This window comes from Aotus nancymaae, unplaced genomic scaffold (genome assembly GCF_030222135.1).
Source record: "Aotus nancymaae isolate 86718 unplaced genomic scaffold, 86718_ANA_hifiasm-v0.15.2.pri h1tg000115l, whole genome shotgun sequence".
Classification (NCBI taxonomy): domain Eukaryota; kingdom Metazoa; phylum Chordata; class Mammalia; order Primates; family Aotidae; genus Aotus; species Aotus nancymaae.
In genome coordinates this window covers 9,120,655-9,145,671 of record NW_026988530.1, presented here as the reverse complement: position 1 = coordinate 9,145,671, position 25,017 = coordinate 9,120,655, and the positions used below count along the sequence as shown (strand labels likewise).

The 25,017-nt window shown below is 41.1% G+C and overlaps 2 protein-coding genes across 2 annotated transcripts in view; one reads left to right on the top strand and one right to left on the bottom strand.

Moving 5' to 3' along the window:
- Positions 1-3,917: 3,917 nt before the first annotated feature.
- Positions 3,918-25,017, bottom strand: part of LOC105720607 (histone PARylation factor 1) — a 35,903-nt gene continuing 14,803 nt past the window's right edge. The window contains exons 5-8 of the mRNA XM_064370990.1: positions 12,614-12,751; positions 10,260-10,430; positions 7,184-7,323; positions 3,918-4,937 (exon numbers count right to left, since the gene is read on the bottom strand). The gene's annotated coding sequence lies outside the window, so the exon portion shown is untranslated. The remainder of the gene's footprint in view (positions 4,938-7,183; positions 7,324-10,259; positions 10,431-12,613; positions 12,752-25,017) is intronic.
- LOC135272578 (GTP-binding nuclear protein Ran-like) lies at positions 4,119-6,491 on the top strand. The gene has a single exon (XM_064370998.1). It carries the CDS (start codon positions 4,204-4,206, stop codon positions 4,585-4,587), a length of 384 nt encoding a protein of 127 aa, XP_064227068.1. The 5' UTR covers positions 4,119-4,203; the 3' UTR covers positions 4,588-6,491.

Sequence of the window (25,017 nt, the reverse complement as noted above, 5' to 3'; positions counted from 1 at the left end):
TGTGGTTTGGCCTTTAATTATATCTGTTACAGTCCTCCCTCTTTACCGCTTCCCTACGCAGTGTAGGTGGATATGCCTGGCACAGGGAGCCCCGGAAAGGTAATAATGATAATGCTGCTCTCAGGTTACAAAGCATTACTTTGCACACAAGGAGCAATAGAAGAGGAGATAGATAGATGCTGGATTGACAGCATGATGTTCATCCTACCAGCAATGGTTTAGTGCTCCCACTTGTCAGAGAAAGTTGCAGGTCTACAGAAAGCTGATTTCATTTCAGCTCATTTTCAAAAATGAGATTTTCTTTTTTTTTTTGCAAGAAAAATGCCATTTGCATGAAAAGAGGTTAAATAATTTATTTACGTGTCTTTAAAAAATGACCTTGGACATTTGCTAATAGAACTGCCAAAAGAGGGTGGTAAGTAACAAGCTTTGAGTAAGACGTGGTCTTTTAATATGAAGCTTTTAGTAAAAAGGAACACGCTGAAAGTTCAGAGTAGGTCATTTATATTCACTTGAGTATTTACTGAACAATTCCTGGGCGCCAGGCACTATTCTGTGTTCTTGAAGTTTTCATTCCAGCAGGAAGAGAAATCTATGGTATGCCAGATGATGATAAATATGGATTTGTTCAGCAATTTTTAAAAAAATGATTTTTATGTGCTGCACATGGTTACGAATATACAAAATCAGTCAAGAATCCTCATTGGAATGGTTTTTCTAACGGACAAAATGTGAAGGTGTGTGCCTGTGTGCACCCACCCCATTTTTATAGAGGGTGATCAGGGAAAGCCTCAGAGATAAGGAAGCATTTGTCCAGAAACCTACAGAAAGTGAGAGGAAGACATTTACCTGTGAGAAAAATATGTTGTAAGAAGAGAAAATGCTATATACAAAGTAGGATTCTCCTGCCAGGTTCAATGGATACCGAGGAGGTCACTGTGGCTGGGGAGGTAAGGAAAGTGGTAAGGAAAGAGGTTGCGGGTGTCGGGGTTTGATTTTTATTCTAAGTAAAATGAGAAGCTGGCTGGGCGTGGTGGCTGTCACCTGTGATCTCAGCACTTTTGAGAGGCTGAGGTGGGCGGGTCACGAGTTTGAGACCAGCCTGACCTACATGGTGAAACCCTCTCTATTAAAAATACAAAAATTAGCTGGACGTGGTGGCATGCGCCTGTAGACCCAGCTACTCGGGAGGCTGGGGCAGGAGTATCGCTTGAACCTGGGAGGCAGGCAGAAGTTGTAGTGAGCTGACTGCACCCTGCACTCTAGCCTGGGTGACAGAGCGAGACTGTCTCAAAAATAATTAAAATGAGAAGCCAGTCAGGCAGAAAAGTCGCATAATCTGAAAATGATATCGGACTTTGTTGGGAATAGACCCTAAGGGGGTGGGTGGAAGCAGGGACCAACTAGAAGGCTCTCGGAAGAATTCAGGTGAGTATGGTGGAGATCTGAACCTGACTGGAGCTGGCAGAGGTGGTGAAAGTGGTTGGATTCTAGACATGCTGAAGGTGGAATAATCAGGACTTATGGAGTGTGGTCAGTGAGAACTCAAGGACGTCTGCAAAGTGTTCGGCTGAGTAATGGTGGAACAACGGAATGCCTACTGGCTGATTTGGGGGTCGGGTATTGTGTGCAGAGGAATTTTGGTTTTAGACATTGTTTTAAATGTCTTTCAGACTTCCAAGTGGGATTGTCACAAAGGCATTAGCATGTATCAGACCCTAAACCAAATGAATAATAGTTTCAAGGAGCAATGATTAACTGTCACGTGTTGCTGGTAGGTGAAGTAAATGAGGGCTCAAAATGGACCAGTGTGGAGATAACTGATAACTTCCCCCAGAGCACGTTCGGCGCGATGGTAACAGGTCAAAGCCTGAGAGGAGTGGGTCCCACAGAGACTGGCAGAAGAACTGAAGACGGCTATTGCGATTCTTCCTATGAGGTTTCCGGAAAAGTCATGCATGATCGTTTTAAGATGCGGGATATTACAGTTGTATTTTGCCGTTGATGGTTTGACAGGGAAAATTAATCTGAGATTGATTGGATTTTAAGATGCAGGAAATTACAGCTTTTTGTTAATGATGGGAATGTTTGAGAGGAAAAAAGAAGAGGTCCTTGAGTAGACAAGGGAGGATGGGTTCGTAGAGACACATTCAACCTTCATAGAAAGGAGGAGACGCAGAATATAATGGGCAGTTGGTAAGGCAGTGGGATTCTGCTGAAGTTATTTTGGTTGCTTCTATTTTCTCAGTGAAATAAACTGCGGGTGGGGTGGGGGTTGGGGTTGAGAGATGAGAAAGAAGGATCAATGGGCATCCAGCATGGCCAGCTTGAGGTTCAAATAAGACAAGCTGCCATGGTTGTATTTTTTCTCTAGCCGCCTGACACTAAGCAGGCTCAGGTAAGGAATAGGCAGTTTTTAAAATTTGGCTTAAGGTTAACAGGTAAATACAACAGATGGAGAGACAGGCAGTGGAGTGGAGCATGTAGGGGTGATTGTCATGATGGGGAATACAATCTAAAGGCTGTGTAGAGAGAATCGGGAATGGAGTGGGTGAACGAAGAAGGTAGTTACATTTGTGAACTGTGGGGGACTGTCGTGTTGAAAAATTGTTGGGGCACTAGACGGAAAGAGATGGAAGGATAAGTGATGTTAAGAGAGCTTGAGATTGAGATTTGGGAGGTTTTCGTTATTGGTACTGAGAAGGTACTAGTTTCTAGTTTGTCAATCAACCCCTCATCTAGATCACTGAAAGAGTAAGTCAAGGAACTGAGAGGTTAGAGTGTTGTAGGGATCACACATACACACATACACATTTTTTGAGACAGAGTCTCATGCCATCATCGCCTAGGCTGGAGTGCAGTGGTGCAATCTCGGCTCACTGCAACCTCCACCTCCCAGGCTCAAGCAATTTTCGCATGTCAGCCGCCTGAGTCGCTGGGACCACAGGTGTGCACTACCACACCTGGCTAATTTTTTGTATTTTTAGTAGAAACGGAGTTTCACCATGTTGCCCAGGCTGGTTTCAAACTCCTGGAATTAAGCTATCTGCCCACATTGGCCTCCCAAAGTGCTGGGATTACAGGTGTGAGCCACCGTGTCCAGCCAGACATTAAAATTAATTATGATAGGAATAATTTGGACAGAATGACATCAACCTGGTAGGGTCAGTGTTTGAGGTAATGCAAAGGTCTTAGGACACTGCTAAGTAGTTTACAGCAATCTGTTTTGTAGCTTTTATTTTTCCTTGGGTGTTATCATTCTACATACATGTTTGAGAAGTTATGTAGAAACTCCATTATTGAACTCCAAGAGGTAAGCTTAGCTAAATTTGAACTGGGTAATGATTTTCTGTTAAATCCTGATTAGATCAAGGTTCTTCATTTGTGAAGGAGCCTAGGCACTTAAACTGTGTTCTCAGAGAACAGGGGTATATAGGTGCCATTTGGAAACTACTACAGCCATTGAGTGACCAGATCCTAGGTAGGTAATATTTAGCGAACTAGGTTTAAATGGACGATGCCTTTAGTGAAGGAAAAAGATAAGGAAGGTTTGATATCTTCCTGTAGGGAGCTGGCTCTTTAATGAAAACTGTTCAGTAGTTGGAAGATCAGTACCTCCTGACACAGGTTAGTAGCCCTCTGACACACTGGAGTTTTAGACTGGGAATCCACATTTCTTGTTACTGTCTTCAGGAAACTCCATTCACAACTATATTGTCTGAAGAATAACCACCATATTCTTAGGGTTTGTGTCCAGATTCTATCTTGGTTCTGCTATGGATGAAAGGCCGATTCACCTTTTTTGTCCTGTTTCATTTGTTCCTTGTTAAGAAGTCTTTCTGGATTACTTATCATAAAGCATATATATATATATAACTTAGTGCTTCTACCATCTTTCCAGCCTCAGTCGGAGGGGCGTGGAGATGCTTCTGGAAGGAACGCCGCGGTGACTGTGCAGGGAGAGCCCTGGGTCCAGTTTAAACTTGTATCGGTTGGTGATGGTGGTACTGGAAAAACGAGCTTTGTGAAACGTCATTTGGTGAATCTGAGAAGTATGTAGCCACCTCGGGGGTTGAGGTTCATCCCCTAGTGTTCCACACCAACAGAGGACCTGTTAAGTTCAATATATGGGACACAGCCAGCCAGGAGAAATCGGGTGGACTGAGTGACGGCTATTACATCCAAGCGCAGAGTGCCATCATAATGTTTGATGTAACATCCAGAGTTACTCACAAGAATGTACCTGGCTGGCATACAGATCTGGTACGAGTGTGTGAAACCATCCCCATCGTGCTGTGTGCTGACACAGTGGCTATGAAGGACAGGAAAGGGAAGGCAAAGTCCATTGTCTTCCACCAGAAGAAGAATCTTCAGCGCTACATTTCTGCCCAAAGTAACCACAACTTTGAAAAGCGCTTCCTCTGTCTTGCTAGGAGGCTCATGGGAGACCCTCACTTGGAATCTGCTGCCACGCCTGCTCTCGCCCCACCGGAGGTTGTCATGGACTCAGCTTTGGCAGCGCAGTATGAGCACGACTTGGAGGCTGCTCCAACAACTGCTCTCCGGGAGGAGGATGATGTCCCGTGAGAATGAAGCTGGAGCCCGGCGTCAGAAGTCTAGTTTGATAGGCCGCTGTCCTGTGCCGTCAGCGGCGCGGCGTGCATGCACCTCATTATTACCTAGCTAAGCGGAAAGTGTGCTTTGCTTCATCTGGGCGGTGCTGAAGGAGATGAACCTTAGGAGTGAACGTGGCCGTTTAAAAACTACCTTCATTGTTTGGACCTGCAGATTTAGCTGTTTTGGAAAGCAGTTGATTCCTTGAGTTTCAAATATAAGACTGCCACAGTCACACCACAAGTATTCAGTGGTGACTTTTGTGTGTTCCTGTCATTCCCATTCCTTTTCATTTAGAACCAATAAAGTTGTATTTCAAATAGCTACAAAAAAAAAAAAAAAAAAAAAAAAAAAAAAAAGGATCTTACAAACTACACAGTTGAGACTGTTGGATCACCAAGTGGCAAAATTAAAGGAATCTAATATTTCTCGCTAAACACATCTTTCATGGGAGATACATGAATTTGGATATGTTTTAAATGTGTTAACTTTAGGGCTAGTATTTAGAAACAGTTGAGCACCTTAGAAACTAAAGAAATCTGAAGAACAAAGCTCGAACTTCTTTTTTTTTTTTTTTTTTTTTTGAGACGGAGTTTGGCTCTTGTTACCCAGGCTGGAGTGCAATGGCGCGATCTCGGCTCACCGCAACCTCCGCCTCCTGGGTTCAGGCAATTCTCCTGCCTCAGCCTCCCGAGTAGCTGGGATCACAGGCACGCGCCACCATGCCCAGCTAATTTTTTGTATTTTTAGTAGAGACGGGGTTTCACCGTGTTGACCAGGATGGTCTCGATCTCTTGACCTCGTGATCCACCCGCCTCGGCCTCCCAAAGTGCTGGGATTACAGGCGTGAGCCACCGCGCCCGGCCCGAAGCTCGAACTTCTAAAATTTTATTTAAAATTTATGGTCTAAAATTATTTAAGACTAATGTGATTTGGTCACCTTTTCTAATAAAATATGTGTGAGCTAATTGTTTTTTGTTGTAGTTTTTCTGTTTTTCTTGTTTTTTGTGTGAGCTAATTGTTACTGTAATGTTTTAATATAAAACAAGTTAATCGTTCAGATAGTTCCAGGGCTTAGCGCTACTGACCTAACTAAAATGGCGGCATTCCTTAAAACCTAAGACTTCCCCATTAGAGCTGTAAAAACTCCTGCACAGTTATGAAAGGGAAGCTGAAGGTCTTTTCAGTTTCGTTTTGGTTCAGATATGGTACAAAATATGCCTGCCTTGAAGAAAGTATCTTTCCTGCCTCCAAAGGCAGCAGGAACCATTGGCAGAAAGGGAACAGATTTAGGTTGTGGCAGAGATTTCTGACCCCAGAAGACTTTTTTTGTCTGAGAAGTCGAGAATCCTTAACTCCCAGGCATCTTCCAGGTTCCCAGCTCTTGTCAGTTTGATTCTATCTGGCACTTAGGAACATGTGACATGTTAAGAGCTAAATGTTTATTATGATCAACAAAAAGGTGGTACATGTACCATGTACATGTGACAGGGTCATTTTATTCAATAAGCACAGTTCCAAAGGTTTGTGTTACAGCGGGGGATATATATCCGTAAAAGATATGCCCTTAAGAAGCTTTCAGCCTAACTGGGGAGATGAGGATGCTACTTATATTTAAAATTCTAAGTGTTATCTTTTAAGTCTATTCATACCTTTATATAAAGAAGAGTAAGTACCTCAAATACATCTTAAGGAGACAGCTGACAGAACTTTGGAGAACTACTGGCTGGTCAAGAAGTTATTTGAGTAAATCAAGTCAATCTTACAAAATGTGGGGGTTTACCTAGATGACCTGGGGGCTTTTCTATCTTGAACTTCATAGAAAGGGGTAAAAAAGCCCATACACTCCTCAGCCCCATCCATGAAGTCTGCTGTTCTGCATTTCGCGGTCTGCCCTCTTCCTTCAATGTGAGGGACATATCATCAGGTTTAAGGAGAATCTGGATCTAATAAAACACAGCTAGCCACAGATTTGTACTAAAAATCCAGTGATATCATTTGCAATGAAAAACTTTAAAATCTAAATTCGTGGCTTACTGATTACTGTCTTATACTGCTACTATATATCAATATACCAGGCTATATTGGTAAATGACAGACTGAGTCAAGAGAAGATTGCAAATAATACACCTAATGGGATAACTGGACTCCTTGCTGGGAGTCACTGGGAGATACTACCCAAAATGCAGTTTGTGTAGTTTGGGGTCAGGCACCCTCAAAAAGTGCTGATGGCAGTGTCACGAGTTTCCTTCTAGGTTTCTTTCTGTTCGCTCCTCACCCACCATAAACCCAATCCTTAAGGCAACAGCTATCTTAGTTGCCCATATGAAAAGTATTGAAACAGGACTCTATAAGGATGTTCTAGTTAGCCACAGGCATAAGACAGTGGCTTCCTGTGACTTCCAAAATGTGATTTGACTGCCATGTACTTGCACATTGAAGAAGGAAAGCCAGGCAGAAGAACCTTATAAACGTTTTTAGTCCATGCTTATTTGTTATATTCCTTATAAACAAAACAAAAATCACAAGTTTAATACTAGTCCTTTAAAGTATCGCAAAACCACCTTACCACCTTACTCATGCAGCAAGCTGGTCTATGTTCTCTTTACTTCTGTTTGCCAGATGATCCTCAATAATTTTTGCAAACAGATTCCTCTTCAACAGATGATATGCAAGAGGTAAAATGTGGCCAGCAACTTTATGGAAATACTGAAAAATAAAAATGTAACATTAAGCAGAGAACATAGCAGATATCCTAATAAGTAGCAGAGAATAGATCAAAAAAGCACTCGTTTAACAAAGGCTACTTCCAAAATCATTTCAGCTATACCCTCAAGTGATTAGTGAACACGATTTAGGGACAGGCACCTGGCATTTTAAGAGGCAATCTTCTTGCTCTAGAAGACTAATGGCATATCTTGAAAATTAAGAAAACCAAATTAAATTTGAGCTTCCTTATTCCCTTAGGTTTTATCAACTTTTCCTCACCCCAAACTATGCCCCCAAATACTTTCCATTCTCTCCACTGTATTACCAGTCAAAAGTTTAAACTTTCTTTTCCTTAACTGATGCTGTAAGAATAGCTATGCTGGGCTGGGTGTGGTGGTTTACGCCTGTAATCCCAGCACTTTGGAAACCCAAGGCGGGTGGATCACCTGAGGTCGGGAGTTCGAGACCAGTCTGACCAACATGGAGAAACCCTGTCTCTATTAAAACTACAAAAAATTAGCTGGGTGTGGTGGCGCATGACTGTAATCACAGCTACTTGGGAGGCTGAGGCAGAAGAATCGCTTGAATCCAGGAGACGGACGTTGTGGTGAGGCAAGATGTGCCATTGCACTCCAGCCTGGGCAACAAGAGCGAAACTCTGTTCCAAAAAAAGAATAGCTATTCTGACGGTGAGTTTTCAGATCATATTCCCTTTATCCTCAAATTCCTTCTCTCCCCCATCCCTAACATGTACGCCTCCCAATCCCTTTTCAAAGTCACTGCCTTAGGATTATGAAAAGATTTTAGATGAACTGCTATGATCTACATATACCACCTTTTTTGTTGATCATAATAAACATTTACCCTTAACATGTGGTAAGTACTGCGCTAAACCTTTTTCTAACTCCTACATGTTATTTCATTCTCACAACAATCAGGCTTGCTACTCATTCGCATCTTTTTTTTTTTTTTTTTTTGAAACGGAGTTTCGCTCTTGTTACGCAGGCTGGAGTGCAATGGCGTGATCTCGGCTTACCGCAACCTCCGCCTCCTGGGTTCAGGCAATTCTCCTGCCTCAGCCTCCTGAGTAGCTGGGATTAGAGGCATGCACCACTGTGCCCAGCTAATTTTTTGTATTTTTAGTAGAGACGGGGTTTCGCCATGTTGACCAGGATGGTCTCGATCTCTTGACCTCGTGATCCACCCGCCTCGGCCTCCCAAAGTGCTGGGATTACAGGCGTGAGACACCGCGCCCAGCCCCTCATTCTCATCTTAGGTTCACATCTTAACGGCTCTACTTCTTTGTGGCGAGGGCCTCTAGCTGGTCAAGCACTGTGCGGATGGGTCAATGGCTGTCATTCTGACTGTTAAACATTTGGATTATTTTTACTGATAACTATCTATGAGGTAGGCAAAGAAAAGTAGTCTAGGCCATGCGCGGTGGCTCACGCCTGTAATGCCAGCACTCTGGGAGGCCAAGGCGGGCGGTTCGTGAGGTCAAGAGATCAAGACCATGGTGAAACCTTGTCTCTACAAAAAAAAAAAAAAAAAAAAAAAAAAAAAAAAAAATTAGCTGGGCGTGGTGGCGCGTGCCTGTGGTCCCAGCTATTTGGGAGGCTGAGGCAGGAGAATTGCTTGAACCCCGGGAGGCAGAGGTTGCAGTGAGCCGAGATCGCGCCACTGCACTCCAGCCTGGCGTCTGGCGACAGAGCAAGACTCTGTCTCAAAAAAAAGAAAAAAGAAAAGTAGTCTAATGTGGTTTCTAACTGGGCTCTCCAAATGTACACCCCGGCCAGGAGCATCAACTTCACTTGGTAACTTGTTGGAAATGCAAATTCTCAGGACCCACCCTAGAACTCAGTCAAACTTGGGGAGGGTCGGGAGAGCACCAGTGTGTGTTTGGACAAGCCCTCCCGATGACTCTGATGCTCGCTAAAGCTGGAGAGCTGGTTGAGTCTTGCTCCTCCCAGCGTGGTGTATAAAGCAGCATGACCGTCAGCTGAGAGCGTGACAGATGAAGTCTCAGATCTCATCCCGGATCTACCGATAGCGTGCATTTTAACACTGTCTGCAGGTGAATCACGGGCATTTTACAGTTTGGGAATTACTGCACTGATTGAGGCACTGACTCAAAACCCAGACTGTTTGCATGAACGTGGGCAAGATGCTATGCCTCTCTGTGACTTGGTTACAGAGTGGGTTAAAATGAGAATGAAATGATCTGCAAATGGGTGTGCACTTGTGCACATATGCAGACATATCTTACAGGTAAGGAACAGATACAAAGGTGTCGGAAAGCGCCCCATAAGCATGTCATGCCCGCTACACCTTACTGCCTCTTTGACCTTCAGGCAACTATGATTGATTCAGCACCGGTTTAGCTCCTAGGTAAAATTTTCTTATTTAATGAGCAATTAGTTAAGGTAAAACATAATCTCTTATAAAGCTTAAATAAAGTGTATTTTTCATCTAAGAATTCAAGCACAATCACAAATACCCCCACCACAATGGAAACGAAATGAAGCGTAAGGTGTGTGCACACACTCGCATATGCAGCCCCAAACGTATACACGCAGCAAGAAGGCACGTCCCTGTAATGTGTCTAATAAGTCAATTCACTTTAATGTAAGCCTGAAAGCAAATAATCTTGGCTATTCACCTTGGAATAAGAATCAGAATATAAGATTCATTTCAACTCTTTTTACGACAGCTGCTTTAAAAAAAGAAAATCTCAAAAAAAAAAAAGAAAAATATAAAAAGAAAAAAAGAAAATTTCTTCAAAAAGCTCATTTGGAAATGCAAGCTAAATCCTTCTCTTACCTCTGCTGGAATTTGGGGGCATAAATGTGCAGGTATTCGTGTGTGTATATGTGTGAGTGGGGGAGGGGAGGGAGGTGTGGCGGTGGGTGGCAGGTGGAGGGGTTTTTTTTACTCACGTGAGCCATAGCAAAAGAGGTCCGTTCCCAACTCAAGCCCCATGCTATAATCACATGCATCATTAGCAAAATGCACAGAAGTCATCATTTCCTAAATGGGAGCAAAGGCTTTTAGTCTCTCCTCGTCACTTGGAGCCTCAGCTGTATTCTTGCAAATTCTCTTGAAGTCAGCTGAAAGAAATCAATAATATGGAAGATTACACAGTTAGACAGTTAGAAAATGAATCAGTCTTCAAAGGTAAGAAGACTAGAAAGCAGAGTTTTTCCTCCTGAGACTTTGTACTAGTACAGCTTGTGCCATCTGCAGTACTCTAATTTAGAAAGGCAATTTGGTAATTTTTCTACATAGGATTCAAGCTTAAAAACAGCTTAACAAAGATTTCTTTATTAACAACTATCTCACAAGATTTGGTTATAGTCATTTTTTTTTTTTTTTTTTTTTTTTTTTTTTGAGACAGAGTCTCACTCTGTTGCCAGGCTGGAGTACAGTGGTGTAATCTTGGCTCACTGCAACCTCTCCCTCCCAGGTTCAATGACTGTCCCACCTCAGCCTCCTGAGTCGCTGGGACTACAAGTGTGAGCCACTACGCCAAGCTAATTTTTGTATTTTTAGTAGAGACGGGGTTTCACCATGTTGGCCAGGGTGGTCTTGAGCTCTTGACCTTGTGACCCGCCCACTTCGGCCTCCCAAAGTGCTGGGATTACAGGTGTGAGCCACCGTGCCCAGCTACAGCCATGATTTTTTTAAAAAATCTATTCCATCGTGGCAACCATGATTTTACATAAGCTTTAGAGATTCAACAGATTAGTCCAGGAATTGGCAAACTTTGGCCAAATCTGGCTCACCCTGTTTTTAACTGCCTTCAAACTAAATATTTTTTCATTTGTAAATGGTTGAAAAATAAAACAAGAATGTGATAGATTATGTATCCTACAAAGCGTAAAACATTTACTATCTTGCCCTACATGGAAAGTTTGCCAGCCTGGTCCATGCACTATATAGCTGCCTCTGTATCTGAGGGTTCTACATCCTTGGATCCAACCAACTGCAGATTGAAATACTCAGAAAAAAAAATAAAAAATACAGATTTAAAAAATACAGTATAACTACTATTTACATAGTGTCTACGTAATGTTAGGTATTCTAAATAATCTAGAAATGATTTGAAATATGCCGATGATGTGTATAAGTTATACAAATACTATACCAACTTATCTAAGGGACTTGAGCATCAGATTCTGGATGCCCTTTGAGGTCCTGATACTAAGAGAAACCGGATTAAAAAAAGATTACACGCGGTGGCTCACACCTGTAATCCCATCACTTTGGGAGGCCTAGGTGGGCAGATCACGAGGTCAGGAGATTGAGACCATCCTGGCTAACATGGTGAAACCTCGTGTCTACTAAAAATACAAAAATTAGCTGGGCGTGGTGGTGAGCGCCTGTAATCCCAGCTACTCAGGAGGCTGAGGCAGGAGAATCACTAGAATCGGGGAGTTGGCGGTTGCAGTGAGCCAAGATCGTACCACTGCACTCTAGCAAGCAAGACTCCATCTTAAAAAAAGAGAGAGAGAGAGACAAGGTCTGTTTTTTTTTTTTCTTCTTCTTCTTCTTGCCCTGTCCTACCTTATTTGTGAAAAAAATTACTGACTTGTGACTTGTGGTGAGTTAAAAACAGGAAAAGACAACAAGGTAAGAGACAAGAAATCACTGCAGAATTAAACCTTTCGCTAAAGGCTCCACCAAAGTGGGAGAAGAGTGACCAGGCCAGCGTGTGTTTGAGGTAAGAATAGAGACAATGTCTGATACTCACCTCAAGAATCGATTTCTACAAATTTACATTCCAATTTTGGCTTTCAAGATTTTTTTCATTCTTTCTGGATGTTAATGTGCATCAGATCTCAGGATGCAAATGAGATGGAAATATGAACAATATCTAATTAGGCCTCCTGTTAACAAATTGTATGTCCTTTTTGACAAACTGTACTTCACAATAATAATGAAAAGAATGGATATTATTAAAAAAAAAAAAAAAACAACAAAACATTTCCAAACAGGTGACTGCTATACTGGGGGAGAAGAAGATTGCTTAAAACATTAACAATTATACATAAGAATGACAGGTGATTGTATATTATATGTATGAGGCACAATGTTCTGATGATATGAAAAATATAAGGTATAATATTACCAAGGATGGGCTGGGTGCAGTGGCTCTTGCCCATAATCCTAACATGGGAGGATCTGGTAGACTGAGGCAGGAGGATCGCTTGAACCCAGGAATTTGAGACCAGCCTGGGCAATGTGGTGAGACCCTGTCTCTACAAAAAAAGAAAAAAAGTAGAGAAATTACCTGGACGTGGTGGTAGGCAGCTGTAGTCCCAGCTACTTGGGAGGCTGAGGTGGGAGGATCACCCCAGTACAGGAGGTCCAGGCTGCAGTGAGCTGTGATCATGCCACTGCACTCCAGCCTGGGTGCCAGAGTAAGACGCTGTCTCAAAAAAAAAAAAAAATTACCAAGGATAGTATTATAAAACTATACTATATACTAGGACTTTTAACCCCAGTCTGTGAACATCATTTGATTCAGTCTTGATGACAGTACAGAACCCATGCTGTCACCTGAGTCACAAAATGTGTTTTCTTCCCTTTCCCACTTGTGGTAGACCAGTATCACACCGAATGAATGGCACACGTCACCGCCTACATTTCTAACTATCTATGAACAGTAGTGACATATTTGTTGGCTTGAAACCTTTTAAAAATTAAACTACTGATGAGTTTGCGTCCTTTGTAGGGACATGGATGAACCTGGAAACCATCATTCTCAGCAAACTGACACAAGAACAAAAAATCAAACACCGCATGTTCTCACTCATAGGTGGGTGTTGAACAATGAGAACACATGGACACAGGGAGGGGAGCATCACACACTGGGGTCTGTTGGGGGGAAATAGGGGAGGGGACAGCGGGGGGTGGGGAGTGGGGGAGAGAGAGCATGGGGAGAAATGCCAGATATAGGTGATGGGGAGGAAGGCAGCAAATCACACTGCCATGTGTGTACCTATGCAACAATCTTGCATGTTCTTCACATGTACCCCAAAACCTAAAATGCAATAAAAAAAATAAAAAATTGTTTGTCAAAACCAAAAAAAAAAAAAAAATTAAACTACTTTGCATAAGCTTAATGACCTTCCTTTCTTCAGAAAAATCAGTGCCGATCATTTCAAGGAAACAGATGAGGCTTTTTCTAAAAAGCTCCTTAAGGATGGAAAATAAGTGGTTCCTCCCTGTGGGACAGAGTGATACACCCATGGGTGTAACTGATTGATTGGGACCCTTAGAATCTCTCACAGTGCTCCAGGCAGCCTCTTCAAATCAGGGTGGCTATGGAAGTGAAGACCTATGGGACTTCTTTTAGCAAATAATTTAAAGTGTATCACTTTCCAGTACCATATTTTCTATTTTTATACCTTGCAAGTCACATTTGGACTAAAAAGAATAAGCAACTTAGATGAATTACTATGCTAGAAAAACACTGAAGAACAGAGCTGAAAATATTCAACTCACCATCAGTACAAGGGAAAATATACTCTTCCAGCAATAAAGCATTCTACAGAAATTTCATTTAACTGAAGCCCAAACTTAAAAAACTTGAGTGAAACCTTAAATTAACTACTCAAAAATGAAGACTTAATGTTGCTACTGGAAATATTCAATGTAATGAATTAGCAGTTTCACTACCGAACTCTTCCTATCTCCCTGCCACTATAGCAACCAGAATACTGAAATTAAGCTGCAGTGGTTGTGTCAAGGTAAAAATCAGGCAACTAGGAAGGGAACTCTTGTTTTGTTATTTTCCAATTTTTTTAATCGTATTTTAGGTTTTGGGGTACATGTGAAGAACATGCAAGATTGTTGCATAGGTACACACATGGCAGTGTGATTTGCTGCCTTCCTCCCCATCACCTATATCTGGCATTTCTCCCCATGCTCTCTCTCCCCAACTCCTCACCCCCCGCTGTCCCTCCCATATTTCCCCCCAACAGACCCCAGTGTGTGGTGCTCCCCTCCCTGTGTCCATGTGTCCTCATTGTTCAACACCCACCTATGAGTGAGAACATGCGGTGTTTGATTTTCTGTTCTTGTGTCAGTTTGCTGAGAATGATGGTTTCCAGGTTCATCCATGTCCCTACAAAGGACACAAACTCATCGTTTTTGATGGCTGCATAGTATTCCATGGTGTATATGTGCCACATTTTCCCTGTCCAGTCTACAATCGATGGGCATTTGGGTTGCTTCCAAGTCTTTGCTATTGTAAACAGTGCTGCAATGAACATTCATGTGCATGTGTCCTTATAGTAGAACGATTTGTAATCCTTTGGATATATCAAACTCCACAGCTTCAGCACAGCAAAAGAAACAATGATTAGAGTGAATTGGCAACCATCGGAATGGGAAAAAATTTTTGCAATCTACCCATCTGACAAATGGCTGATATCCAGAATCTACAAAGAACTAAAACAGATTTACAAGAAAAAAACAAGCCCATTCAAAGGTGGGCAAAGGACAGGAACTCTTGTTACTTCAGGAAGTAGTATGCACTCTACAGTCAGAAAACCAAATATGAAAACCAGTGCCCTCAGCCGGCACAGTGGCTCACGCCTGTAATCCCAGCACATTGCGAGGCTGAGGTGGGAGGATCACTTAAGGTCAGGAGTTTGAGACCAGACTGACCAACATGGTGGAACCCCATCTCTACTTAAAATACAAAAATTATCCAGGAGTGGTGGCAGGTGCCCACCTACTCAGGAGTAATCCCAGCTACTCAGGAGGCTGAGGCAGGAGAATCACTTGAACCCAGGAGGCAGAGGTTGCAGTGAGCCAATATCGCACCATTGCACTCCAGCCTGGGCAACAAGAGTGAAACTCTGTTTCAAAAAAAGAAAAGAAAACAAAACCAGAGCTCTTACTGACTAATGCTGAGCATCCTGGGTCTATTTCCTTTGTGAATGTGGGAATAAGACCTACTTTAAGAGTTGGGTGAGAATTAAATATATGTACATCACTTTTAAATCATGTCATTGACATTTAAGAATTGCTCAATAAAAGGTGTCTTATTTGCTAAGTTAAAGCATGACTGTAAGAAGCTTCAAAGGGTTAAGAACAAACTCAACTGTGATTTGCTAATCACTGTCACATTAACAAACTGCCAGTCAATTATACCTCCTTGCAAATGACACTAGGCAAGAGCAAGATTAGGTCCTTCACTCTTACGTTTTGCCACCGCTTCAAAACCAATTAAGTACAGAAGGCTCTAATGCCTAGAATATTAGACACGGACATAAAACCCCAGAACCTCAACTACAGTAGGGTAACAGGCTTTACTCCAGGGCACTACAATTGAACATTCATCACCCCAAAAGTTTGAGAGACTGCCCGCCTCTACAACACATGTACTCAACCTTTCCCAAATGAGATAGTAATCACGCTTTTTAAAGCTCTCTCTGTGAGCAGAGACACGAAGAGAAGATGGCTTAGAGCAGAAGAAGAAGGCTGACCAGTGGCTAGAGCCCACACTGGTCCCATCAGAGATGAAGTGCCTCTGGCTTCAAAGAAGAGATATAGGACAGATCAGCCTGTTTAAAAGAAATAGAACATGGGCTACATTTTTTCCAGTATCCACGTGAAGAAAGAAGCAGGTGGGGCCAGAGGAGGAGCTAAAAAAATAACAAAAAACAAGTGACATTAAGATATTTTATTTAACCCATATTTCCAAAATAGTAGTATGTCATCATATAATCAATATAAGAAACATTTAATCCTGTTTTAATTTACAAACTTAAATGAATGAAAGTTATACAAAATTATAGGCCAGGTGCAGTGGCTCACACCTGTAATCCCAACATTTGGGAAGCCAAGGTGGGTGGATCACTTAAGCTCAGAAGTTCAAGACCAGCATGGGCAACAGAGTAAGACCCTGTCTCTACGGAAAGGAAAAAAACAAAACAAAACAATTAGCCAGGCATGATGGTGCACACCTGTAGTCCCAGCTACTCGGGAGGCCGAGATAGGATAATTGTGCCACTGTGCTCCATTCTGGGTGACAGAGTGAGACCCTGTCACCAAAAAAAAAAAAAAAAAAAAAGGTAAAAAATAACACAAATGACAAATGTTTTTCCGCAGTTGCAGCAGCCACATGTGAGGTACTCAGTGGCCATCACCCTGGACAGCTCAGCCACATTCATCCCTATGGCACTGCTCTAAGTGGCAGGGGTATGACAAATACAGGCCCATATGAATAGCTGCCGTCTAAGACATCACCATCTACTAGCTGGAGACTCTGCACAGGAAAGTTTCAAAACTGCTTTAGAGAACTGGTTTAAATGCAGATGTCCAGGTCACAACCCCAGAGACTGGTAACTACCAAGGCTAGTTAGTTCTGTTCTAAAAAAGAGATGGCCAAATACGTGTGCTGGGTAAGAATACGTGGTTCCTTGAAAAGGTGCTAAGTTTGATTTCCCTTTACTTTCTATCCCCCCAGAACAGGATGATCAATACAGGAAACCAACAGGGCTGTTCACTATAAGGGAATAAAGATGAGGGGAAAGAGCTGAGATGTGATTTTAATTCTCTATGTTCAATGTAGCAATAACTAGATTATGTGCCGTGGTGTGTTCTGAAAGTGTTTTTATGCTTATAGAGGAAGTAGTTCAAGATCTTGGGCTTCTGAAAGCTAAATCATTTTACATGCAGATGAAAAAATGTTCACAAAGAACCCTCAAAACACACACTATTTCAATAATTTCTATTTTGCAAGTTGACTGTAATGTCAAAAACAGGCAATAGGTTAAACGTCTTTAAATTCTTAAAAATAACCATCAAATTTTGAGCACTGAGGCAAGCATTTTGCTAAGTATCTTAGTACTTGTTTACACCCCAAATTCCCCTATGAAGTGAATGTAATTAACTTTATTTTACAGATTAAAAAGACAAGTCTTCATGGGGTTAAATAATTTGCTCAAATGCAACAGCACATCAAAAAGCTTCCCGGGGATGCAAGACTGGTTCAACATACGCAAATCTATAAACATAATCCACCACATAAACAGAACCGAAGACAAAAAACACATGATCATCTCAATAGATGCAGAGAAGGCCTTTGACAAAATTCCACAGCACTTTCTGCTAAAAACTCAATAAACTAGGTATTGACGGAAAGTATCTCAAAATAATAAAAGCTATTTACGACAAACCCACAGCCAATATCATACTGAATGTGCAAAAACTGGAAGCATTCCTTTGAAATCTGGCACTAGACAAGGATGCCCTCTCTCACTTCTCCAATTCAATATAGTATTGGAAGTTCTAGCCAGAGCAATCAGGCAAGAAAAAGAAATAAAGGGTATTCAACTAGGAAAGGAGGAAGTCAAATTGTCTCTCTTTGCAGACGACATGATTGTGTATTTAGAAGACCCCATTGTCTCAGCCCAAAATCTCCATAAGCTGATAAGCAACTTCAGCAAAGTCTCAGGATACAAAATCAATGTGCAAAAATCACAAGCATTCCTATACACCAATAATAGACAGAGAGCCAAATCATGAGTGCACTCCCATTCACAATTGCTGCAAAGTGAATAAAATACCTAGGAATACAACTAACAAAGGATGTGAAGGACCTCTTCAAGGAGAACTACAAACCACTGCTCAAAGAAATAAGAGAGGACACAAACAGATGGAAAAACATTCCATGCTCATGGTTAGGAAGAATCAATATCGTGAAAATGGCCATACTATCCAAAGTAAGTTATAGATTCAATGCTATCCCCATCAAGCTACTATTGATCTTCTTCATGGAACTGGAAAAAAACATTTTAAACTTCTTATGGAACCAAGAGAGAGCCCACATAGCCAAGACAATCCTAAGCAAAAAGAACAAAGCTGGAGGCATCATGCTACCTGACTTCAAACTATACTACAAGACTACAGCAATCAAAACAGCATGGTACTGGTACCAAAACACATATGTAGACCAAAGCAACAGAACAGAGGCCTTGGAAGTAATACCACACATCTACAACCATCTGATCTTTGACAAACCTGACAAAAACAAGCAATGGGGAAAGGATTCACTGTTTAGTAAATGGTGTTGGGAAAACTGGCTAGTCATGTGCAGAAAGCAGAAACTGGACCCCTTCCTTACACTTTACACTAAAATTACCTCTAGATGGATTAAAGATTTAAACATAAGACCTAACACCATAAAAACCCTAGAAGAAAACCTAGGCAATACCATTCAGGACATAGGCATGGGCAAGGACTTCATGAGTAAAACACCAAAAGCAATGGCAACAAAACCCAAAATAGACAAATGGGATCTAATTAAACTTAAGAGTTTCTGCACAGCAAAAGAAACAATCATTAGAGTGAACCGTCAACCAAAAGAATGGGAAAAAAGTTTTGCAACCTACCCATCTGACAAAGGGCTAATATCCAGAATCTACAAAAAACTAAATCAGATTTACAAGAAAAAAATAAATCCATTCAAAAGTGGGCAAAAGATATGAACAGACACTTTTCAAAAGAAGACATTTATGAGGCCAACAATCATATGAAAAAATTCTCATCATCACTGATCATTAGAGAAGTGCAAATCAAAACCACATTGAGATACCATCTCAAGCCCGTTAGGATGGTGATCATTAAAAAATCTGGAGACAGCAGATGCTGGAGAGGATGTGGAGAAATAGGAACACTTTTACACTGTTGGGGGGAGTGTAAATTAGTTCAACCATTGTGGAAGACAGTGTGGCAATTCCTCAAGGATCTAGAAACAGAAATTCCATTTGATCCAGCAATCCCATTACTGGGTATATACCCAAAGGATTATAAATTGTTCTATTATAAACACACATGCACGTGTATGTTCATTGCCGCACTGTTTACGATAGCAAAGACCTGAAACCAACACAAATGCCCATCAATGATAGAATGGATAAAGAAAATGTGGCACATATACACCATGGAATACTATGCAGCCATAAAAAGGATGAGTTCATGTCCTTTTTAGGGACATGGATGAATCTGGAAACCATCATTCTCAGCAAACTGACACAAGAACAGAAAACCAAACACCGCATGTTCTCACTCACAGGCGGGTGTTGAACAATGAGAACACATAGACACAGGAAGGGGAACATCACACACTGGGGTCTGTTGGGGGGAAATAGGGGAGAGACAGTGGTGGGTGGGGAGGTTGGGGAGAGATAGCATGGGGAGAAATGCCTGATGTAGGTGACAGGGGGATGGAGGCAGCAAACCACCATGGCATGTGTGTACCTATGCAACAATCCTGCAAGATCTCCATATGTACCCCAGAACTTAAAGTACAATAAAAAAGAAATAAAATGCATGAGCATTTTCAAAAATAATAATATTAATAATAATTTGCTCAAGGCCAGACAGCTACGAACTCAGTTTTAATTCAGGAATGATCAACTCTAAAACCTAAGCTTACTCTTTATTACTAAGCTCTAGCAACTGTCTCACAAAAGGTATATGAGCATACCTACTTCCCAATATAAGGTCCATATGCATTCGCATATATGCACACAGTTACATATGAAATACATTACCATCTGTTTTAGGGAGCTCTCTGTACCCAACACCATTTTTATCTATTGGAACAACCAAGCCTGCTCCATGAAAGGTCTTTGTCACAACCTACGTTAAAGAAAAGAATAAAATGTAATTATGGCAAGTAGACATCAAACAAAACCCAAAATACATAAACCCTGAACATATCTGCCAAAAAGTAACATTCAATGACTTTTTTTTCAGTAAATTTGGACTCCAGGGTAAAAATTTAACACTATTTTTTTCTTAAAAATTAGCTAAAAGTGGCTGGGCATGGTGGCTCACGCCTGTAATCCCAGCACTTTGGGAGGCCAAGGTGGCTGATCACAAGGTTAGGAGTTCAAGACCAGCCTGGCCAAGATGGTGAAACCACATCTCTACTAAAAATACAAAAATTAGCCAGGCGTGGTGGCAGGTGCCTGTAATCCCAGTTACTAGCAGGCAGGAGAATTGCTTGAACCCGGGAGGCAGAGGTTGCAGTGAGCTGAGATCATGCCACTGCACTCTAGCCTGGGTAACAGAGCAGGACTCCATCTCAACAAAAAGAAAAAGAAAATTAGCTAAAAGTTAAACACTCAAAGTAATCACAGAACAGCGAAATAACTGGCTTTACTTAATTGTGCCAGTCACTTGGAAGTCTGCCTCCTGATTTGTTAAGGAAGAACCCAATACATCCTAGAAGGCAAGCCAAAACAGCTGGTCCCTCTAAGGTCAAAGTACCTTCTTGGTAGAAAGCACAGAAGAACCTGGGTCTATAAGAAAGGCAGAAACAGTTTTTATCAGCAAGAAGATATGGTAGGACAGATCTCCTGCCAAAGTCAGATCCCCCTATTTTTACCTGGCATATTTAGACTTGTTTGCAAACTTCCCAAAAGTAAGGCAGTTTCTAGGTTTGTGGTGTCTTTTATGGAGGAAAATCACATAACCAGTGAGCTTTTATCAAGTATAGCCTTCAAAGACAAAAACAGGCCTACCTACAACCACCACCACGACCCTTCCAGTTTATTCTTCCTTTAGTTCATGTGAGTGGCATTATTTTTAGGTCTTTCCCTAACAAAATATCTGTGCAAATCTTCCACTTCTTTGTGCCATTCAGTGAAAAGTTTCCAAGGCAGAGGAAGGACACAACCCAAAACCCAAACTCCAATTTTAAAAGCCTCTCATCTAAGTCTTTATATCTTAAAGCTGTTTTCTCTCTAATCTTCCTATTCTCCCTTCCTTCACTATCCTTTATCAAGCTGCCAGAAAGGGCAGATTATTCAAAGGAAGTTATTAGACAACTGCTTACCACTTGGGAAAGAAACAAAGTCATTGTCTTCTGTCTTAATCTTTATATCAAGATAATGTGCAGCGGGATTTCAGAATTAAAAGTAAAAATAAAACCATAAAACTAGTAGAAGGTAAATTTTAAAAAATAATTTTGTGATGGAAAAAAATATACACAATAATAGTGGGACTTTAACACTCCACCGTTAATATTAGACAGATCAGGCCGGGCGCGGTGGCTAACGCCTATAATCCCAGCACTTCGGGAGGCCGAGGTGGGTGGTTCATGAGGTCAAGAGATCGAGACCATCCTGGTCAACAAAGTGAAACCCCGTCTCTACTAAAAATATAAAAATTAGCTGGGCATGGTGGCGCGCGCCTGTAGTCCCAGCTACTTGGGAGGCTGAGGCAGGAGAATTGCTTGAACCCAGGAGGCGGAGGTTGCGGTGAGCCGAGATCGCGCCATTGCATTCCAGCCTGGGTAACAAGAACAAAACTCCATCTCAAAAAAAAAAAAAAATATTAGACAGATCAACGAGACAGAAAATTAACAAGCATATCCAGGACTTGAACTCAGCTCTGGACCAAGCAGACCTAATAGACATCTACAGAACTCTCTACCCCAAATCCACAGAATATACATTCTTCTCAGCACCACATTGCACTTATTCTAAAATTGACCACATAATTGGAAGTAAAATATTCCTCAGTGAATGCAAAAGAATGGAAATCATAACAAACAGTCTCTTAGACCACAGTGCAATCAAATTAGAACTCAGGATTAAGAAATTCCCTCAAAACTGCACAACGATATGGAAACTGAACAACCTGCTTCAGAACAACTACTGGAGAAATAACTAAATGAAGGCAAAAATAAAGATGTTCTTAGAAACCAATGAGAACAAGACACAACATACCAGAATCTCTGGGACACATTGAAAGCAGGGTCTAGAGGGAAATTTATAGCACTAAATGCCCACAAGAGAAAGTAGGAAAGATCTAAAGTTGACACCCTAACAGCACAATTAAAGGAACTAGAGAAGCAAGAGCAAACAAATTCAAAAGCTAGCAGAGGACAAGAAATAACTAAGATCAGAGCAGAACTGGAGGAGGTAGAGACACGAAAAGCCTTCAAAAAAATCAGTGAATCCAGGAGCTGGTTTTTAGATGATCAACAAAATATATAGATGGCTAGCCAGATTAATAAAGAAGGAAATAGAGAATAATTAAATAGATGCAATAAAAAATGATAAAGGGGATATCACCACCAATCCCACAGAAATAAAAACTACCGTCAGAGAATACTATGGGTTACCTCTATGCAAGTAACCCAGAAAATCTAAAGGAAACTAATAAATTCCTGGACACATACACCCTCCCAGGACTAAACCAGAAGAAGTTGAATCCCTGAATAGACCAATAACAAGGTCTGAAATTGAGGCAGTAATTAATAGCCTACCAACCAAAAGTCCAGGACCAGATGGTTTCACAGTTGAATTCTACCAGAGGTACAAAGAGGATCTGGCAATATTCCTTCTGAAACTATTCCAAACAATAGAAAAAGAGGGAATCCTCCCTAACTCATTTTATGAGGCCAACATCATCTTGATATCAAAACCTGGTGGAGACACAACAAAAAATGAAAATTTCAGGCCAATATCCCTGATGAACATCGATGCGAAATCCTCAATAAAATACTGGCAAACCAAATCCAGTAGCACATCAAAAAGCTTATCCACCATAATCAGGTTGGCTTCACCCCTGGGATGCAAGGATGGTTCAACATACGCAGATCAATAAATGTAATCCATCGCATAAACAGAACCAATGACAAAAACCACATGGTTATCTCAATAGACGCAGAGAAGACCTTCCACAAAATTCAACAGCCCTTCATGCTAAAAACTCTCAATAAACTAGGTATTGATGGAATGTATCTCAAAATAATAAGAGCTATTTATGACAAACCCACAGCCAATATCATACTGAATGGGCAAAAACTGGAAGCATTCCCTTTGAAAACCTGCACAAGACAAGAATGCCCTCTCTCACCACTCCTATTCAACACAGTATTGGAAGTTCTGGCCAGGGCAATCAGGCAAGAGAAAGAAATAAAGCGTATTCAGTTAGGAAAAGAGAAAGTCAAATTGTCTCTATTTGCAGATGACATGACTATATATTTAGAAGACCCCATTGTCTCAGCCCCAAATCTTAAGCTGATAAGCAACTTCAGCAAAGTTTCAGGTTATAAAATCAATGTGCAAAAATAACAAGCATTCCTGTACACCAATAACAGACAAACAGAGCGAAATCATGAGTGAACTCTTATTTACAATTGCTACAAAAAGACAAAATACCTAGGAATACAACTTACAGGGAATGTAAAGGACCTCTTCAAGGAGAACTACAAACAACTGCTCAAGGAAATAAGAGAGAACACAAACAAATGGGAAAGCATTCCATGCTCATGGTCAGGAAGAATCAATATCTTGAAAATGGCCATAATGCCCAAAGAAATTTATAGATTCAATGCTATCCCCATCAAGCTACCACTGACTTTCTTCACAGAACTGGAAAAAACTACTTTAAATTTCATATGAAACCAAAAAAGAGCCTGCATAGCCAAGACAACACTAAGCAAAAAGAACAAACCTGGAGGCCTCACGCTACCTGACTTCAAACTATACTACAAGGCTACAGTAATCAAAACAGCATGATACTGGTACCAAAACAGAGATATAGACCAACGGAACAGAACAGAAGCCTCAGAAATAACACCACACATCTACAACCATCTGATCTTTGACAAACTTGACAAAACCAAGCAATGGGGAAAGGATTCTCTATTTAATAAATGATGTTGGGAAAACTAGCTAGCCATATGCAGAAAGCTGAAACTGGATCCCTTCCTTAACCTTATACAAAAATTACCTCCAGACAGATTAAAGACTTAAACATAAGACCCAAAATCATAAAAACCCTAGAAGAAAACCTAGGCAATATCATTCAGGATGTAGGCACAGACAAGGACTTCATGACTAAAACACCAAAAGCAATGGCAACAAAAGCTAAAACAGACAAACAGGATCTAATTCAACTAAAGAGCTTCTGCACAGCAAAAGAAACTATTATTAGTGTGAACAGAATTGGAGAAAATTTTTACAATCTCTCCATCTGACAAAGGGCTAATACCCAGAATCTACAAAGAACTTAAATTTAAATAACCCCATCAAAAAGTGGGCAAAAGATATGAATGGGCATTTCCAAAAGGAGACATTTATACAGTCAACAAACATATGAAAAAAAGCTCATCATCACTGGTCATTAGAGAAATGCAAATCAAAATCACATTGAAATACCATCTCATGCCAGTTAGAATGGTGATCATTAAAACGTCAGGAGTCAACAGATGCTGGAGAGGATGTGGAGAAATAGGAAGGCTTTTACACTGTTGGTGGGAGTGTAAATTAGTTCAACCATTGTGGAAGACAGTGTGGCGATTCCTCAAGGATCTAGAAATAGAAATACCATTTGGCCCAGCAATCGCATTACTGGGTATGTACCCAAATGAGTACAAATCATTATTTTATAAAGACACATGCACATGTATGTTGACTGCGGCACTGTTTACAATGGCAAAGACTTGGAACCAACCCAAATGTCTATCAATGATAGACTGGATAAAGAAAATGTGGCACATACACACCATGGAATACTATGCAGTCATAAAAAAGGATGAGTTCATGTTCTTTGCAGGGACATAGATGAAGGTGGAAACCATCATTCTCAGCAAACATAACAGAAGAGCAGAAAACCAAACACCGCATGTTCTCACCCATAAGTGGGTGTTGAACA

Excerpts from the sequence above, each read along its gene's own strand:
- LOC135272578 (XM_064370998.1), top strand. The coding sequence starts at position 4,204 with ATGTTTGATGTAACATCCAGAGTTACTCACAAGAATGTACCTGGCTGG.